The 20,750-nt window shown below is 45.1% G+C and overlaps 1 protein-coding gene across 3 annotated transcripts in view; it reads left to right on the plus strand.

Annotated features, from left to right (window-relative positions):
• LOC142582423 (uncharacterized) overlaps window positions 1-19,410 on the plus strand; it is an 86,152-nt gene extending 66,742 nt beyond the window's left edge. For 2 of the 3 annotated variants that reach the window (XM_075692128.1, XM_075692129.1), the window contains exons 2-6: window positions 11,611-11,694; window positions 11,900-12,000; window positions 13,989-14,084; window positions 15,388-15,561; window positions 16,904-19,410. In XM_075692128.1, coding sequence (XP_075548243.1) covers window positions 11,611-11,694; window positions 11,900-12,000; window positions 13,989-14,084; window positions 15,388-15,561; window positions 16,904-17,489 — 1,041 coding nt within the window. In that variant the 3' untranslated portion in view covers window positions 17,490-19,410. Of the gene's footprint in view, window positions 1-7,506; window positions 8,074-11,610; window positions 11,695-11,899; window positions 12,001-13,988; window positions 14,085-15,387; window positions 15,562-16,903 lie in introns of those variants that run through there. The other variant, XM_075692127.1, reaches the window with a different exon arrangement.
• Window positions 19,411-20,750: the final 1,340 nt, after the last annotated feature.

Here is a 20,750-nt window from a genome sequence, read left to right on the forward strand (position 1 = left end):
GTTCAAGAGCTCTACTCATTTGTCTGCCTATTTCGTAAGCCTGCGCGGGCACTAAAAAAAGCGTTCACAAAAGAACAAACCCTCTGCAGAGTGGCTTGATAGGATTCAAGCATGCATTCAAGCAGTTGCCCAACGCATTGGAACGCTCTGTCACTACGTTTTTATCTCGGCGCCGACACGTCGTTCTCATTTCCCCGTGTTCTGCCTAGTTTTACATCTGTGCTATGCCTTCATATTACATGCGCCCCCTCTTGAGATAATGCTTTATTTTTAAGCTTAGTAAATCTGACACTGTAGTTTAAGGAATTCCCTTGATAAGCACTGCTGTCATGCCTCTTTCGGGTAAATCAACTTCCCCGGCGCTAAGAGTAACGCCTTACGTTCGAAGAAACGGAGCTTTGTTGGATTGGGTTCGGTCACTCACAAGTATAAACTAACACTGCCTTCGTTTTGATGCCGATCGTTGTCTCTAGTCAAAGAACTTTTGCCCCACTACTACAGCTGTGTAGAGGTCATGCGCTCGTCAGCAACTGAACGCCTTACATCGGCCTTCATTGTGAAATGTCGCATCCTTGCACCTTCAACTAAAATCGGGGGGAGGAGGAGGGAAAGAGATAAGTAGAAGGCAGGGAGGTTAACCAGAATAACGTCCGGTTGGCTACCCTACACCGGGGGAATGGGAAAGGGGAAAACAAAGATAACAGGGAGAGAGAGGAGGGAAGGAAAGAAGGAAATTGCGGTGAGTTCGCTGACGTGTGTGGCCTTACCGAAATTGCATTAATAGTCTCAGATGGTAGCACAAGCCCGTTCCTTAAGAAGCACAAAAGCGATTTCACCGCTTTATGGGCCGACGGGTGATGGGGGCTGTGTTCAAGCAGCACCTGCACAGAAAGCGGCCGATTCTCCAGTTTTTGGAAAGCTTTGGCAAGTTCTTGTCTCTCAGGGGTGTATCGTGGACAGTGGCACAGCAGGTGGTCTATGTTTGAGAAAGAACTTAGAGCTGACGCTAAGATGTGCTCCGTTTGTTTTAGCACTCATGCATTTGTTTCGGTGCCACTGAGAGATAACAAAACTGCATCACCCCATGTGAAGTATGTAACTGCAGAAAAGAAAAAAAATTCGCAAGGATTATTGCAGAAAAAAAACATTTGTGTGCTATTGTCACCCTACATTTCGTTTGTCCCCCTGTTAAAGCCCTGTGCCGGTTCAGCAAACAATGGAGGCTCGTTGGACCCTTGTTATCTAAAGAGCTAATTGATATAACGAAAATCATGTGCTATTCTACGAACATAGACCAAGGCAATTCACGAGCATGATATCCTTGCCGAAAGCTTCTGCGCGGGGTGTCCTGTTTTCAGTAACGATTGAGATAAGTAAAGTAATAGCGTATGAATAAACGCCCTTTATAGAAAAAAAAAGGTTAACCATATTGCGCGCACAAAATACGAACCCATTCAGATTGAACAAACCAGGCGCTACGAGCACCAATTCGTCCAGTTTTCAGTTTTATAGCAAAAGAAAAAAAATGGCTTCCGCATCCGTGAATTGAAAACGTATGTCTGCTCCTTATGGTAGTAAACTCAGAATCCTCATTTCGCCATTTTCTTTCACTTTATATTTCATCCCCATAGCTCTGCCTTTTCATCGTATGTTTACTGTCTCAGCTTTTTTATTTCATGAAAACAGAGCATTTACCACGTTCTACGCCAGAAGCATGAGCTCATTCCGGTGCACACTGGCTTGGCATCTACTCAGTAGAGCACCGGATTTGAAACCAAATATCCAATTCCTTGTTCGGCTAGCGTTGCCGAAATGTTTTACTCGAATATGGCATTTGAACGGAAACGGCAACATTATCGCCATACCACTCCTGTAATACCAAAGCAGCCAGTCTTGCCGTCAAAAGAGGCTTTCTAAGCAAGAAAATACAAAAACAAGTTTCCACACCAGCAAGTAGTGACTTCATGGATTTTGACTGCGTATGCTCAGTAGGGCCGAGTTACTCTTCTATCGCCAAAGATGGGCGACATTGTATCCTAAATGGCCCAAAGACTGCATTTAGCAAGTTCCACGAGATTCTACGGAGTTTGAACACCGAAATGCAAACACGCACGAACACCAGCTCCTTTTGGCTACACGCCACTCAGCGTCATATTCATTTGCTACAACTCGAATCTCAGCACTGTATGGGCAGTTTGCAAGCAACCCCGTCGGCAGCCGTATCGGGCAGCTTTTTATCGCCAGACACATGCAAGACCTCACTGTGTCTGACTTCCTTTGCGCGTTGCTAAATAAGAGCTCCACAACGATGCCATATCGCAACCTGCCAACCACAGTTAAGTGGGCACTGGGGACTTCCAACTATAGGTCGTATAAAAGGAAGTGATAGGGCGTCGGAAATGCAGCGACGCCGCCAACCCGGTGGGATCGGCGCTGAGTATTGCACGTCGGAAATGGCAAACGGGGCAACACGCGCACTTCACGCAGCCGTGTCGCTCGGGTGACAGCATTCGCAAACGCACCAGCCAAGAAGGTGCACTTTTATCGTCCTACGCATCCCGGTCGTCGCTTCGAACAAGAGCACGGGTAACCGATTTCGAACAACATTCTGGCTCTAGGGATCTTGGCACCGTTGTTTTAACAGGATTTCAAAAGAATACCTACAGCCACTGTACATCCGTATCATGTTAGCTATCCATCCATACAAGGTTCATGACGCATTTGTACAGCTGATGGAGTTAATACTGTCGATAGCTAATATCTACGCTGATCAGAGCGCGGCTCGGGGTTCATAACGTCTTTTATGACTGCGCCGCTGGTTGCTATCTGGTGTTTCCGCCACTCATTGCTATCTTGCTATCTGATTGCTATCTGGTGTAGCTGGTGGTGTCGACCGTATTTATTTGTTTCGATATATTGACAGTATTAAAGTCATTCAAATTATCGCGCACCATGCTTCTTGAAGACCAGTAAATTATTGAAAATAAATAGATATATTATAGAATACATGCTCGATTAAATAAAGAAAAGATTAAGGAGCTTGGAAAAGTTAGCTGTGCTTGGAAGAGAAAGGATGTATAAAAATGCAGGGACGTTAACCAGATGTAGCTTTGACTGGCTACCCTTCACGGCGAAAAGGGTTAAGGGAAAAGAGATGAGTAGAAATGTGTAAACCCCTTACGCCATCCAACGGTTGCAACCTATTAGGTAGGCCTGTGGAACTTTAGCAGCGCAGATTTTGCCTTCTAAGTGGCGTTACTTTGGTATCACTGGAGCGTTGTTTTGATAGCGGACGATTTGAGTTTGACAACCTATGCTTGTTTCATACAGACTGCTAAAGTGCTTTCAAATGAACGCCCGCAGTAGAATCACATGCTTAGCAGCCGCTGCATAGTTATGTATGCACTTCTAGTAAATTATGGTTCGCAAGAACCTGCGTGTGGAACTTTGAGTGGAATATTAAAATTGGATCACGAATGTACGAGTGCGTATAAACAAGAATATAATTCCCAAACTAATAAGCTAGCCATTACGTGCATACTAGGGCAAAAATAAAATGTTACATCAATATATATTCCAGTTGCTACGCTGTCGAGTTTCTCGGTGCGTTCTCGACATGGTAAACTACAGAAGGTTTTTCACAATATGCTGTAGGACCCTAAATAGCTTGCGGATGATTTGCGGAAGACTTTCGTACTTGCGAATTTTTATGAAAAGCTGTATGTGTAATAAGGATCACGTTTCCAAACGGTAGTGAAAGAGATGTCACAGCATAGTCGCTGCTTCCATTCAAAGTTACTAACAAGGCATGTGTGCAGGCGATCTAATTGGTTAGCTTTATTTAGAAGACCGCAGTCTAATTACATGCTATAACCAAAGGTTGGGAATTTATAGGTGTATTTTGGCGATATCGAAATACGAGCGTAGGAATTAGGCTACTTTAGCTTGCGCGATATCATTATCTGCGGCTTCCTTCATCGGCTGGAGGGCGGTACGTCAATGCCAAAGTTCACAGGCAGTCTGTATGACTCACGAGCTCTGACTAAATGTAGCGCCACCAAGATAAGCTGAAAAATAGAACGTTGGGACTTCACACGCACGGAACCCGAGAGTGGAAAGCCACAAACTAAACTGAAATTGGCACATTCCAGAAATTTCTGCCGACAGCCGCGTTTCACCACTACTTTTTTGACACACTCTACGGAGCCAAACAAAAATATTGTGGGCTTTGTTAAGGAACAGTAGCTATGCTACTTGCAATGAAATTGTAGCAATTTATATATCTAAGCTCGCTCAGCGCGCTAACATATTCTATTGAGAATAACGTATCAGGTGAGTTATACAGGCTAATTTTACTGTAATGGGATATTGACCAAAGCCGGTACCAGTAGGGCATTGAACAGATAGGTGAGGTGAAATTTATATTAGATTACCCTTGCATTAATGTGTCAAGACGTTGTTGAATAAGAATAGATCGAAGTACAGTATCCTTTCTCATGTCGCATGGTTAAAATGAGGTTGTATACTAGTAGCACTAGTGCCCTGTAAAATGCATTTCCGACTCCTAAAGTTAGATAGCCTGATGCTAATAATCGGATGGGCGCCTTTCTGAAGAGTAAGCAGGCTTTGTGCCCATTCTGGTGGCAGCTGCCAGCTTACTTCTCGCTTGCCCTTTCCCCTTTCCTGCCTAATGTATGTACGTTTTCAAAACAAATAAGTAAATATCCGCAGGCTCTAGCTGTACGTAAAAGGAAAGTAGAGTTACAGAAAGGAGGAATGGTTTGATAAGGTTTTTACAGGCACATTTTTTGCGTTGGCAGTTTGATAGAGCGAATGGCAGCCTACTTCAGCTGCCTAATTAGGGTGTTGCCATTTGCCCTTCCATACAGAAACGAGACCCCTTTCAGCTGTTCTGCAACTTCTTTTCTCTCTATCTTACTATGTCTCGTTCTTTCTGCATTTTTTTCTTGAATTCTACACATGTAGTTAAAGTACCATTGCGCTTTCTGCGATTACATCGATCATATGGTTGAGGAAATTGGGAAAGAAAGCCCAGGTCAGACAGTTTACATTTCCTAAATTAAATGAATAGTAGCAAAAAACTCCCTGAAAATTAATAAGAGCTCAATTCATTTCCCAAAGGAACATTTAACAAATATTGGGCAGGCCTCAGAATATTTTGAAAATGTCCTAGCGAAAAGAAAAGCCTAACACGCCATGGAAAACAATTGAATCAATGTATCATATCGCTGAATGATCTGCTCTGTGTTTGATCTCGCAAACTCGTCCAGTGGACTCGAGAGACCACAAAGCGCATGCGTTTTCCGCGGATAAGCGATCCCAAACCTCATCGACGTCGTCATGCAGGAAACGCTATACCGCAGGAGTTTAAGTTCACTGAAAAAGCAGGCAAGTGCGCTGTACGTTCACTAAAGCATAATATGCTCTGTTCGGCAATCACGTGTTTCTTAGCAAGAAGCCGCTTTCACATGAATGATCCTCTCCCGCATTCGTGTTCTTTCCATGGTTACTAAGTTCGCAAGTTCTCAGTCTGCTCTTTCCTGGACTATAGTTTTATATTCCAATTCTCGTTCATGTCCGATTAAAACTTCGACTAAACTAGGCGTTTTTGCCAAGAAACACCTTTGCCACCGCTTCATGTACCATATATCTACATTGCATTTCGATTCATCAACCTTAAAAAGCACACAATCAAACAATTCATACTAATACATGCTAACGTTTTCATGAACGCATCGGTAAGACATCTTGGCATTCCACTAAATTGCCTGTTTGGTCAAGAAGCTAGCACGCTGCTCAGATTTCAAGCTTTAGAAGAAATCAAATTGCGAGGTTTAACGACCGAAAGTGACACTGGCTATGAGACGCTTTATAGTATGGGGCTCTGGATTCCTTTCGACTATCTGGGGTTCCTTTATAGGCACCTGAATTGGAGCACGCTTTTCGCTCTACGTAACCGGTGTTCGCATACATCAAGACAGTGCCTGCACTACAAAAACAAAAAGACGATGCTGACTCAGTGCGCCTGTTGGAAGTTTTCTGAAGGGAGACTAGTGAAATAGTAAATTAAATGCATTATAGATAAATGCGATGCGTAGATGGCGGTTTTGTATAAAAGCGAGGGAAACTAAATTAGCAGCGCAGGGAAGACACGGACTTAAAAAATTAAGTCACTTAAGTATCCCCACGTGATTTGAATGCAAAATCATACTTCTCTAATTGGTTACTTCCATGACACGTGACGTCATACATTGTCACGTGCCCTTCGTCACTCTACCTTAATTCTCCTCGCTTTAATTTGCGCCAAGACGCTGATGACGTACGTCCCTGATGGTGATCTTTGTTACCACTCGTTGCGGAAAACGCCAGCTTTTCTCCCTCACGGAACAGTGTTTCCACATTAATAAACGTATAACAGACGCTACGACCGCTTTTTAAAGCGAAGGAAACCTTCGCTTTAAGAAAGAACATCTGTACTTAACTAGAAGCAGTGTAACGGAGCATTGACAAAGCGAAGGAAACCTTCGCTTTAAGAAAGAACATCTGCACTTAACTAGAAGCAGTGTAACGGAGCATTGACAAAGACTTCAACACAAGCGTGCGCCTTCTTTCCGCCAACGCCGCTATTCCAAATCGATGCTGTTCCATTTGCCTCCCAAGTGCTGACACACCGCCCAGTCACGCAATACCGCAAATATACGCGTAAGGCAAGACCACCAAGCCCACGTGAATCGAAAATTCAACAAGCACTTATTTGTTCATTTGATCTTTCGTTTGCCGAAGTCGGGCCGCCTCTGGCATTGATAGTCAACGGCCCTGCAGCTTCACTGCATGGTAAAATAGATGCCGTCTTCATATAACTCAGTTATGCGAGCTATAATGTAATCTAACGGCATCCATTCTCTTTATTTGGTTCCGTGTTCGCAGTCTGCTAACTATTGTGAACTGCGCACATGAAGAAACCGCACTGATTCGTCAGGCGTTCTTTCTATTTTTGTAATTACGCCTGCAGCTTCTTTCCAACTCAAGATGAAAGAGCAGTCAACCCAACCTTCTCCATGCGTAAATGAATAAAAGTAAGACCTAACGCAGGCGCGATATAATTCAGTCCGTCGGTCCTTGAACATATCTAACGCTCAGGAGTGTTAAGTGCGCCATCTCTTCGGCCATGGAGCAAAAAGAATGAGATCTGGACTTTCAAGCCATCTGCCACTCGCGGAAAAGCCCGCATCTCTCAGCCTCGCAGAAGCTCTGAGCATTCGGGCTCGTGACGTCGTCCCAAAACAATGGGCCGTGCCGCCTTGCGATTATCGCTTCTCGATTACAGCCCTTCCCCTCTCGAACGGCGCCTCCTCCGCCCTTCCACGTGCTGACTAGGATAAGGTTTCGACCTCCCGAGTTTCACTCTCCGTGAACCGCCACTTCTTTGTTCTTCTCATCCTCTGCTACTCCTCTCCCCATTCCACGGACTCTCGATTGGCGTAAAAGGCGGACGGCTGCCGTACAGAACCTACAGGACGTTAGATCGTCGGGCAGGGAGCGCATCTCACGCCTGGAAAGAAGGTCTGCTCTTCCACTTGGAAGATCGCGTTTGTGCCGCCTTCCAGGAAGACGTTGTCGAGTCTGCACCTTCGTTGAATTTCCAAGCTTTCGTGTCACGTTCGCACTTCTTGTATAGAACAGCCGCTTACGAAGAAGCGTGCCTAAGGTGTTACGTCTGCGGCAGCAAGACTCGCACGTCGGAAGCCTTAAACAGCCCTGAAGACCGTGGACGTCAAGCTTGTAAAGGACAAACATTTAATTTCCTTTAAGAACTCTTTTTTTGCAAAGATGCGCTTGACAACACCTTCCAGCACGTGCGAAGTACCGACAACCGCGACGACTCGACGCCGCAAGGGCATCCTCAAGGCAGCACGCCATTCGTCGAGCGACTTCAGCGATGACAGCAGCAGCAACAGTATCATTCTTAGCATCAGCGACGATGCCAGCATATCGTCCAGAATTGGGAGCGAGGCGAGCGATTCGTCCAGCGTCATACTTTACGACAGACAGGTAGGAAGACAAGGGGATAATGTGGCGTTGGTTCTGTTTCGACACGCTGAAGGGAATCGTGGGACTGCCTATCGTTTTGTAACGGGAAAAGCTTCGCCGGAACGTCATGGTTCCCTTCGTAGCATTGCATTCACACCTGCAGTCGCAGCGCCCACGAATTCTTTCGCCTTTCACCTTATTTCTGTGCACGCAGCTCGGCTAACGCTGTCTCGCCCGAGTATATTCAGTAAATTGGCAGAACTGCTAAGGAAAGCAAATAGATTATGGGTAGACTTCTACTTATTCAGAGAAAGAGGCAATGTAGAGATGGGCGCGAGCAGTTTTAGCATCAGTTTTCTATCCTACTTACGGGGCGGAACACCGAGGCTGCTATTCGCTCTGCTCTAGCGGTCGCCAGTAAGTAGCATAGGACACTAACATGTTTTCTAATATTTTGCGTTCAGCATAAGTGCACTAGACCGACCTCAAGCAAAGCATATTTACTGTACGACCTTTCGGTGCTGGAACCTCCAAGTGACGCTGGCGGCTTCTTTTCACGTAAAATTGTTACGTACTGTGGAATACAAGATGCTATTGCGTCTTGTCGGCCGAGGAGGTTCATTAGCCATTGCGATGCCGGAAAGCCAGGCCTACTGAAGCTCAGTTGTAGTTGATTTCTGACGCCCGAATGAGCAGTTGTTCTGCCGTGCAGTTTAGTTTCCAGGCTATCCACTACAGTTTGACGATGGCTTACGCGCCGAGAAAACCCGATCGCATCCGGGGGTCACGAGTGCACACCCTCTCACATTCTCTCCATGTGCAGTGAAACGTCAAGTGAACCGGGGCGCGAACTAGAGCTAGATCGAGTTGCCGTGCGTGTAATTGATCTCAAGCGCACTCCAGGGCAATCCGAGACTCTTGCATGCTCCTTCCTGGAACCCGTCAGCCCTCTGAGGAATCGTCGTTTGTATTTGCACTGTTTTGCCTGACCTTAGTGATATGTTCACGTCACCTTACTCGCTTTGGCAACCTTGGAAAAAGGTGCAACCTTAATTCACATCGCGCCTCCTAATTGGCCCACCTAATGGTGCTCATGTTAAATTTGTCACTCAGATCCTATGCACATGTAGCTGCTGCCCGAAATATTGAGCATTCAGTACCATCCTCTTTCATTCTGTGATGTGGCGCGTTCCACTGTTTTACATAGCACATAAAATTAGTGGTCTGTGGACAAGTGCAAATGCGTGAAGAACCAGCGCTATCACTCTTCACCGTTGCCAGCCCGTACTTGCAAGTCCACAGTATAACATCAGTTGTGAGAACACCTCCGGATGTGGGCTGTTACGCAGCATTATGTTCTTCCATCTCACTTGCGAACAAGCTGGTAACACTCGCCGGCGGCATAACGCACAAATACACGGAAAAAATATACACCTTTTGCCAGCGCGATTCAGAGAGATCCTGAAGACCTGTACATTATCGTTGTCAGGCGTGTGTCCGAGCAATGACAAGTCTCAAGGAGTGATGGGCTTTCCCTTCGAAGTGTCCGTCCCCATAGCTCCGAGCAGGCACGTCTCGGTATGTGCGTTATGAGAGCGTTGATAATGCTATATATATATATATATATATATATATATATATATATATATATATATATATATATACACACACACTTGATATGGACCCCCGCGCTGTTTTCTGAGGAGCTCTCACTTCTTGCCACGCAACCACGCCGCATTTTATTGTTTCGTGTTGATTTTTATGCTTGATAACTCCTTATGCACACACGGAAGGCGAAGGCAAGCCATCGCTTCCTTATTTTCGTTCTTGTGAAGCCCTCTTTAAGCTGTCAAATATGAAATAGGAACCTTGAAGCTCTTAAACATTAAAGTTCCCTCACAAGTGATACGGATATTTTTAAAAACTTTACGAACTTTTTAATCTCTGGCCGGTCATCGCCCCATGAAAAATATAGTACTAAGATTTAGTGTTAAGTCCTGCGTTTCCATGCGTGTCTTATTCGAGCATTCGTTTTGTAGCTCAGACATTTATTCTATTTAACATTCTGTAGTAGCGTGACCTCAACTGACCGGCCCTACAATGTGTGTTTTAGTTGACCCACGTTCAAAATCGACCTGGCCCACTCCTAAATTGACTTGGTCCGCCTACAAAAGTGAGTTTGCCTAATTCGAGCATATGACCAAGTGAAAAGTACCGCGCGGAAAAGTCTTACTGCTTTCGCATACAATTCACGTAAGGAGACTTAAGTGCATCTAACTTTTTCCTAGAGTTACTTTATAGGGAGTGTATACAGTAACCCTACTTAATCCTTGCGCGAAGCGGGGAGAGAAGCGGGATGGGCAGCAAGACGTGGCACCTTCGTTTCAGCAATGCTTGAGACGACGTGGGAAAATATCTCTTAAATGATGCTGACACTGCAGTCGACCCATGAAATTATTCGAACGGCGTACGCCTAATTTGCTTACACTTGTCACTTTTGCGAAGAAATTTGTCAATCTAAGCGTTCCATACTGCTGCCTCCATATAGTGTTGAAACAGTGATATAGGCCTGCAGCCATTTTAAGTCTGCACAGAAGAGTTAATACGTGTGCGAGCTCAGTTTAGAGTGAGCACGATCATCTAGTAATCAGAAAACAAATGAGCACAGTCCACGTTGCTTTTTCAATGTTTTGTAAAAGAATGACAACAGACATGTTCCCATATATATGTGCGTTCAAAGCTTAGAACTTGATTGTAATCTTAGGGTGTCGTCCCCCTGGGAGTACATGTAGAGCACATACACACGCAAAAACTCCCGTATGTGTATTTGGGTGCCTCACCCAGTCCTCGTCTTTTGTGCGCCCCTGCACAGTACATTTATGGCTTTCTTTATCATGTATTACCTTTTGCAAGTTCGAGTAGAAATATTTCCAAAACTGCGTTCACGCTGCGTTCCCGGCAGTGGTAATATATAGCATTGTGTTGGTAGATATATAGACGATAGTACTCGAGAAATGAGACAAGGATAAAGCCATGGTGGTTAACCAGAACTGCCGTTTTCCACCCCCACACTAGAGGACTTAGAAGGTATCAAAAAACTAGTAAAAGTGGCAGAAAGTAAATGACTGCACGCAAACGGGTGAGCATCCGCTAAGCAATCATGAACGCAGGTAACCAGTCCATTTCTTTTTCAGAATTGTGCCACTTCAAAGGAACTTTTCCAAGGTATTTCACACCCTAGAAGTATGTCGTATGAGCTGCTTTGACTTGAGCAGTCTTTTGACCTCAAAAAAAAAAAAAGAAAAAGCTGCAGTGCCAGACGAGATACTGTTTTCAGAAAGTTGTGCAAGTTATCGTTTCACCTTGTGAATGAACAAATAACGTTAAATATGTTTGCTTCTAGATTGAAACACGTCTGGTCGGTGAAGCTATCAACCTTTTTCATCGTTAGTTCCGCTTCTGTTCTGTCATTCTTTTTTACGTGCTGTAACAACGAACCTCATGGGTTACATTGAACTCCTAATTCAATATTATCTTTTTGTTTTGTTTTCTCGCCAGACTTTTCTGGATGTGAACGTGAGGAACCCGATCGTGCACCAAGTAAAAGGAGATGTTTACACGTCATATGACATTTCCATTGAGGTAAGCAGTCAAAACAACTTTGTCAACCTGGAATGAAGTGACTTGCAATGAGGCCATTGCAAAAGCAATGGTTTAACTGATGCTACCAGTGAACCAATATACGGGTGGCAACATCAATCTGACAGTCGTGTTTTCTGATATGCTTGCATGGTAATCAGGCAGTGATTGAAAGACTTGCAATGATTGCAATCTGTCGCTCTTGCAGACGAACAACAGCAGCTTCACAATGCCCCGGTCGACGGTCCGCAGGAGGTATTCAGAGTTCGTTTACCTAAAGAGCCTTCTCAAGGAACTGCAGCCTTCTTTGTAAGTTTGAAAGCTGTATTCAATACTAACTCACCAGAGCGCTCACTCTGAGCTTCCTAGACTTATTTCTTTCACCAAAAAGCATGCTGCCTGTGCAATTAAAATTTCGTGTCTTGTGTAGCTCAATACCACTTTTCTTTTCTTTTTTCTTTTCTTTTCTTTTTCTAGTTGGGCTTATTGTTCATCGCACATTTGTGGCTTATCGCCTCTACACAAAAGCGTCGGTTAACTTGTGACAGTGAGTCACGTTGTTTCGAAGCGTTGTTGCAACGCGTGCTCTGCAAACAATATTTCGATTTAAAGTTGCCAGGGTTGCACAAAAAGCTAAGAATAAGTTCTAAAAAGGCGGCAGCGTAGCAATACTTGTCGTTCAATAGAGGTGCCAAATGATAAGGAGAGAACTTCTTTCTTAGAATTCAAACATATGATATCGGCAACACAGACAATCGTTCGGATAAGCCGCATAGCTCCCAGTCACTCGCGACAAGGATTTAGTACAGACCTTGCGATCGGGCTTTGTTGCCTTATCTGAACCGCATGTGGTCAATAGAGATAATGTGCGCGGTCTGACGTGCAGGTCACAGTGCCAATGTCATCAAAGAGTGCGCTGGCTCCTACCTCAACGTGCACATACCGTAGGTCGTCATATGAGAGCTGATTGAGGTCCCATTGTGCCTTGTATGAAGACCGCATGACGTCAGCCGAATGTGATGTCACTCCGTCTACATGTACTTGCGTTGGTCGAGTGGTCACTTCTCCGCATTGCGTCAATGCTCTGCCTCCAAAGTGGGGAGAGTAGAAACACAATACGATTCAGAAGAGCGAATTAGGAAGAGTTCTTTCCGTTGCGTGCGCTGTTCTACGCGCTGTAGTGTGTTCTGCGTGCCTTCAGCAGCTGCTGACTTCGTCACTGTTTCCTGCCTGAGACGTGTTGACACTCTTTTTGCGCGAGTAAAAAGCGGTCAAACATCGTTTTATTAACGCCAAGGTATTTGGTGTCACTCTGAACTGAGTAGATATGTGGTAGTAGGCGGCTAATAATAATAATTGCACGGAAATGAGTGCTCAAACTAGGCATATCAAAGCTACATTAGGCTTGACTGGCAACGCCTAGCAGGCAGCGAGAAACATCTAGAAACGAAACAGGACTTTAATAGAACGACCACGTGAATGAAAGAAAAAGAAATGCGCGGTGACCGTGCAACTATATATCACACCGTACTACGATTTTTTAAGGCATGCCGTAACAAAATTGTAATTAGTGTGCAGCGCATTGTATAGTTCTAACGGCCTAGTGCTCTAGAACATTGCAACACAAATTACTGCTCCATTTCTCATAGGCGCTTTTCGCACATGACGTTACAAATGGAGCGATATCATTTAATTAGATCGTAATCCACCTTCGAAAAGTAAGTGGCATATGAGGTCAGCGGCTCCCATGACGAATTGCGAAAGTTTCTCTGACCCTCTGCTGATCGTTCAACTCCATGCTACCAGTGCGGTTCGTGAATCGCGGAGTAATGCACTTTGTGTAACAGCCGCTGCTTTCGTCTCATGCGTGTGTGCTAACTACATTGGCTCGCAGGACTGACTTGTCAGCAAGCGTCGGCTCTAAGTTACTTATTCTTGGAAATTTGCGTTGCCAGAAAGCGTGCTGCTTCATCTATGCTTTAGTGTGCGCAGCTTCACCCAAGGGCTGACTAACAGGGATGATATTCAAGACGTCATTATTTCTGACGTCGCTGGTGATTGGTGACTTTAGATTACGCAATAAGGGCGTCTAAGAACTGCAAATAATGTATGGCTGCTACGACCTCACGTTCAGCTTCTGGCTTTGTATTTATGCTGAGTGAGCAACACAGATACGTGGTTAATTTGCTTGGAGCCTAAATGTCATAATGAAGAGCAAGATAATGACCATAGCCGGGGGTCCAGCCAAAATTTCTCATGGAGACTGCTATTAATGTTCACTCTTTCGTTTTGCCCAGGGCTCCACCACGCCTTCCATCGAAGACGCTGATGAAAAGATTTGACGACAAGTTTATAGAAGACCGACGTGCGGGCCTCGAGTCTTTCTTGAGAAAGTAAGCTTGCAGTTTCATCTTTCTAGAAACGTCTCTACATCGCACCCCGTAGGTCTCCGATTGTTTGGTACACCTTGACAATCTTACTTTCGAGCATTCTTCAGTTTGTCGTCAGCTACCTTATTGGAGTTTAACACAGGTGCTACCACGGCAGCGCTTTATTTTCCACTAATATGTACAAAAATCAATCAACTGAGTGTCGGGAAGGACAGAATATGTATAATAATAATAATATTTGGGGTTTTACGTGCCAAAACCACTTTCTGATTATGAGGCACGCCGTAGTGGAGGACTCCGGAAATTTCGACCACCTGGGGTTCTTTAACGTGCACCTAAATCTAAGCACACGGGTGTTTTCGCATTTCGCCCCCATCGAAATGCGGCCGCCGTGGCCGGGATTCGATCCCGCGACCTCGTGCTCAGCAGCCCAACACCATAGCCACTGAGCAACCACGGCGGGTGACAGAATATGTATGACGGTCGAGGCAGATGCGCCGCTTTCAGAACGGCTTCAATGTTGGTCAGTCGGTAGAGGCTCATTATCGCGACCGATATGCCACAATGAACGCAGACAGAAATAGTGATAACACTACGCGAAACCAAAAAAGCTGTCCAACAAACTAGCCGCAGCATCGGTGGCTTATTGTGAGCATTTCTTGTTAATCATGGTCGTTTCTTACCTAATGCGTAATTGCGTAATGTGTGCGTAATGTGTTTAAGCAACAGTCCAGTTGTCAGTTTTAGTGCACCTTTTAGTGTCCTGTACGCTTTCGCTCTTCTGGAAGTTCAGTAAAACATTGTTCAATAGGTCACATGTATACAGTTCCAAATATTATCTCCAGGCACCTGTGGGCAGCGTGCATTCGTATAATTATGCGACGGATCGTTTTAATGGGTGAGAACACCACAGGTATATAAGCATTCCAGTTACATATGTGCCGAGAAAACAGTCACGAAAAGAAATTTAATCGAGGAGCCCTGAACGCAACGTAATGTGCTACGACGCAACTGTCTCTTCCTGTCCATTGTTTCACCAAAGAACTTGAGAAATAGAAGTGCTTTAGATCCCGTTGCAAACATCATCATGCAGCACTAACAAACAGGACAGCGTTGAATCGTTTTCCACACTTAATTTTGTCCTCTTAATTACACCACATAAATGGGCCCTGCTCACTTGCTTGTCGTTAGATGTTCAATGCAAAATCCAAATCATCTTTCCCGCCATTGTCTGTTAAGCACTTTTGCGCTCCTCCCATGGGTTAGTGTAAATGCTAAATATCGTCCGTTTCGTTCTTTGCCGCAGTGTCCTGACAGAACCACTCTACCTCTCCAACAAGAGTCTGCACCTCTTTATCCAGACCAGTTTGACCATGAAGGAAATCGAAGACGTCGTCAAAGGAACAGAAGGCACCTACATCCCGGAGTCTAAACCACCCATTGTGCTTGCACTGCACGACGAAGTCTTCGACGAGATTGGGTAGGTGGACCCGACGTCATCGCGGATCGAAATGTCTGCCGAGTGCCAGCTGCGAATCCAGACCTATTAGAAACTGAATTGTGTGCTCTTAATCTAGTTGCATGGATGATATGTGCTGTAGTGAGAGTGCGTGCTTTTCTGCGCAAAGAAGTGATCACAACGCCTTGACACAGAAACGTCAACGCGAGCAGCCAAAGCTACTGTGCGATCATAGTGCCAGAAAGCCTGCTTGAGGCAACTTTTGGCTTCACTGCCGGCAACAATGTGTGCATCCGTGAGACTGCGGTACGCGGCATTTTTGTTTTTGTTTTTCGTCTAGTAACTGCTACTGTGGCATGTTAGTCTATGGTCGTTATACTGAAAGTACGCCAAATGTTGGCTTCATCCAAAATTAAAAGTAAGCAGTGTGACCGCTCAAGTGTTATCCACACTAAACTCTAGACAAAGACGAGCATCTGCTCGTTCGCACGTGAGACGCTGTAAAGCGAGTTTAGACGCTTGCAATACTGAACCAACTTTCCTAACTAGCTTTGTTACCTATACGGTACTCGCATATGCCACAGGACAAACCATTCGAGTTAAACATCCAGATCCACTATTTCTAGGCATGTCAACGGGCTTTATATGCAAGTGTTTGGTGGCTGACCTGCCTGTCTATAAGGTACAAAAAGGGATCGTGTTTTATTATTTTGTACTCTTGTGTAAATAATCAGCTGAATAAAATTTGTTCGCTACCTTGTTCATCGTTATGCACTTTCATATGTGAAATTACGTAAGATTCTTTTGTTTGCAAGTCAGGTTTGCCAACGCTATATCATGTTTATTCTGGCAAAGAGGCGGATGAAAATAGAGCACAATATTAATTTAAATGCGGTAGTCTTTAAAATCAAGTATCCAAACTCATGACATCTATTGCAAAGCAGAGCTATAAGATTTAAGTAAAAATAATGCATGCGTGAGGTGAATGGTTTTTCGGGTGGCATGTTTTCAGTTTCTCGCAGAATAAATCTAAAAAGTATTTGAAGCATCACGTCACATGAAACTGCAAATCCAGTGTGGGCACAAAAAAAAGGCCAGGCGCCAATTTTGAGGCCATGTATTGCAAATGCAAGGGCTCTAGTATCTACACGATCACATCTTCAGCGATAAGATATATCCATTATACCGATGACTGAGCCCTGTCTTTTATATTTTTCGTTCGTTCTGCAGAAGTGCCCGGACTTTCAGCGTGGCCTTATAACTTGATCTTGTTCTCACAGCTAGACATTGTCGACGACGAACGGCGAGAATGACACCTCCCTAACCTTTCCTTCTGGCTTTCGTTCTATCTTTTGCAAAACAGCGACAGCGCATACGAGTCTGCAGCCGAAGAACTCTCCAAAAACGGCAGCGCCACGGACGCACCGCGAGGAATCCTGCGCAAGAATAGCAGCGTCACCATGCTTCACAGTTCCAAGTGCTGCCGCGGCGACGGCCACTGTCACCTTCGCATCGGCTCCAGCATCTGCGTCTGCACGCCGACGCTCTTGCCGCCGTCCTGGGACAGTAGCCACGACAGCGGCATGCTTCAGATCCTGTCCTGTCCACTGCCCACCACCAGCACGCCTATACCGAACGGGATGGCTTCGGATGCCACCACGGGCCCTGGAGGCACCAACATTGTTTGCCACAGCGGAGGCGCCAGCCCTGATCTTCATGCCAGAATATCGAGGCTGCGAGTGAGCGCCAGCGACTCGTGCTTGGAGACAATGGGCAGCGGCATAAAGAAGCACGTGTCCTTCTCGAGCGCTGTCGAAATCTTTGACAGGGAGAAGCACGGACACCGCAGCGTGACATTGTGGCAGTCGGTTCCTCACGGCTTCAGCGGCGTCGAGCCATCCCTTTATTTTTGCTCCTCTTCTCCTAGTGAACATTCGTCCCCTTCCTGAAACGAGGAAAAGCACGCATGTAGCGTCAGTTTTCGCAGAACATTGTGTGGGTTTAGGCCTCGTTTACAAACACGCGGGCCAATCGGGAGCGCTGAGAGTGCGTAGTGGGTCTGGTTCGCCGCCCGAAGCGCCGTTCTAGTCATAGAATACTCATCACTTGACATTATCGCTTGATAACGCGAAGCCGTTTATCTAATGCGTGTGGACATGCGTGACCTGCGTAGGCCGCAGCCCCTTCGACGGTTCAGTGCATATGGCATCAGTTCAGGCACTGAGTGCAACAAAGGGCGTGTCAGGAGCAGCCGAAACGTGACGAATGCTTGCTGCAGCGTGTTCATGAAGTGCTTCTGTATAAGGACTAGCAAACGGGGCATTTCGCGTTTTGCGATGCGCGGCATTTACAGCCAAGATTGTTGTGCAGATGCTACATGCGGCAGCCAAATTTGCAGGGAACTACAGTCACAAACTTAAGTTGAATTAAGTTAAGAACTAGGTTGAATTTTCCTTCATGCGAAATTTCCTGCGTTGGAGGAATAGATTTATTGTGGTGAATGGCTCACCTGGGGTTGTCGCAACGCTCCCAGCTTTACAGGCAATACAAAGTCCTAACAGCTCGCACTTTAATCTGGGGTCTGGACTGCGCATACTCAGCGCCTACAACTGGCACGTGTGTTCGTAAACGAGACGTAAATCTTCATAGCGCTATTGTAGTTGGCGACGTGCGTTGCACCGATAGACTCGCTTGACTTTCTCGTACAGCTTTCTCGTCGAGAATTGTTTTGTACCCCATGACTCTACATTAATAGTGTCTGTATCGTGTTTCCCATGTGCCCTTCGAATGCCACGTAGAATCGTTCAAGGGCACGCTGCAATGGCTTGACAGTTTCGCCTCATGACATGGAAAACGACTCGCATGCGATCAAAACGCGGTTGTTTAATGGGGGCTCACGTGACCTCCCTACTAATGGGTTATCCTATTACTCTGAAGCTTACGTGTAACGATCACATGCCGAAGCAGCTGTCGGTAGCTTGGGCGCCCTTGCATTGTGAGAATGCATAACAGATCTTTAAAGGTTGTGCTTCACGCCCAGGACACACGTGTGTTACACGCTTGAATATTGGTTAGTAGCAGCTGTTTGACCTGAACGTTCATCAGGAGTATGCTTGTGTTGCATGCATTAGTGTGGTCCTCCTTTTCCTTATGTACCAATGGACTTTGTGTGAGGCTCAAGCAAAACAAAAATTTGTGCGCGCCAATGCAGAAGATTTGTTACTTGTGGATTTCACTGTGATATTGTGACAAGCTGGACAGTTCACATCTGTGTCATACCTTACTATTTTATTTGGTATTCTGGAGGACATGGCAATATTTTGCTGTAGAGCAAGCTCCTTAAATAATCTACATATCTTTTTGTATGTCACACTGATGTGCGGCTTTTTGACAAGTCTTTCGGCGAGCTACACGTGATTGTTATTTATAGACTGCCATTACTGCAAGCTTTCGTTAAGAGGCTTCTGCACAATTTTATTGACGTTGTTCTGTGTCAGTTTTGATTTCTAATGAGCAATTGAAACTACATGCTTTCGAGCATGTGAACTAGCATAAACGTATTCTAAATAAGGATGACACCGTCCATTGTGTAGGGACGCCCTGATAACGTGTTCTTTGTTTGTTTTTTAGAAGAGTTTACGCATCCTTGAGCTTGTACCAGATTGTTTTCCATCATCGTGTACATATATCACATAAGGAGTCCTAATTTAATTTCATCACTACAACTTCCCTACCTCTCGTAGTCGCTGTATTGTCACGCCATGTTTTATACCGAGAACATTCTTTCGGTCTCAAATGTTATTACTCGCATTGACTTGATGTATTTATTATAAATTTCATATGCAAATAAACGTTCTCTGCGTGCAATAATTTCCTATGTTATTTCCTTTTTTCCACGCTAGACACTTTGCTGGCACTTCGTGCGACGAAACTTCGTGCGACAAAAGTCGATGCGAAGCGCTTTCCAGCAACCTCATCGCAATCGTTTTCTAGACCGCCTAGTTGAGTTGAGTGGTTGTAGGCTACTGGTGGGATTGGCCTTGCAGTTGCTGCCGGCAATTGCTCCCCCGTAGCGACACTTTAGATAAATAAATCACATAAATCAGACACAGACCTAACAATTACAAATAGTCACTCCTAAGGTCACCATGTGGAGGCCAAATCCGTGTCCTATAGGTAATTTAGAAGGCGAGAAACCTCCTTCCTACACAACTGGTTCCCGCGCGGGAAAACAATGTCCTGAATAGATCTGCGAGGAACTCCTGTCCTACTCTCAGCCAGCCCAACTAAATGCTGCATCCGAGTTGTACGCAAGATTCCGATAGTTGTAAGGCTTGTATGGCGGTCATGAACGTTACATTTTAGCAAAGTGTTGAATGAGTTGCTAAGTGTTCACAAATATGAAAAAAAAACGAGCACGAAGGAGAGTACGCAGACAAGGAAGACTAATTCTCCAGTTCCGGGGTGCTTTCTGGACATTGTCGAATTCGCCATATTGAGAAACATGTAATGTCGGCACCTTGAGACAATTGGAGAGGCCACGTCATCTAAAGCAACTTCATACAAGTTTTCAGCAAAAGCGGCGGCGGCGGCGCATCGACGGCGGAATTTCAGTGGCACCCAATAGCACCTGCCTTCAAGACCATTGAGAGCTGACAATATGGCGGAATTTCACAATGCCCATATTAGCACTACGGGTACCCGTCCTGTCTATATATATTGCCTTGCCTCCGCATATTTTTCAGGCTGTTTTTCTCCCCCTATTTATATTTTGTCCACAGGTTACTTCGCGTCCCGCAGACACGTAAACTATATACGCTGTGCCCCCCCCCCCATGTCATGTTTTCAATACTCAATTTTCGGATTATAGTGTTGTGCTTTGACAATTATTTCGTCTGCGTAGAAGATAGCACTACGAGCAATGCAAATATTTTAGGTAGCTTTTGCAATCAAATTGTATAGCACGCACACTGGATTTTTAGATATAACGAACAATCTCATACGTACGTCTGTTTGACTACGCAGTATTGACTACGCCTTAGTCTCAGAAGTGATTCACGTAGGACTTTACCAAACGACAATAGACAAACATGAAAAACGTAGCTTGGGTAGCAATCATATACGTACAACCCTGAAATCTGGGAGAGATATCGACGCAAAACAGGAAGCAATAGCGGCAGAATGCTTAAGGATTAATTAAGAGCGGAAAA

The sequence above is a fragment of the Dermacentor variabilis genome, chromosome 5 (genome assembly GCF_050947875.1).
Source record: "Dermacentor variabilis isolate Ectoservices chromosome 5, ASM5094787v1, whole genome shotgun sequence".
NCBI lineage: Eukaryota > Metazoa > Arthropoda > Arachnida > Ixodida > Ixodidae > Dermacentor > Dermacentor variabilis.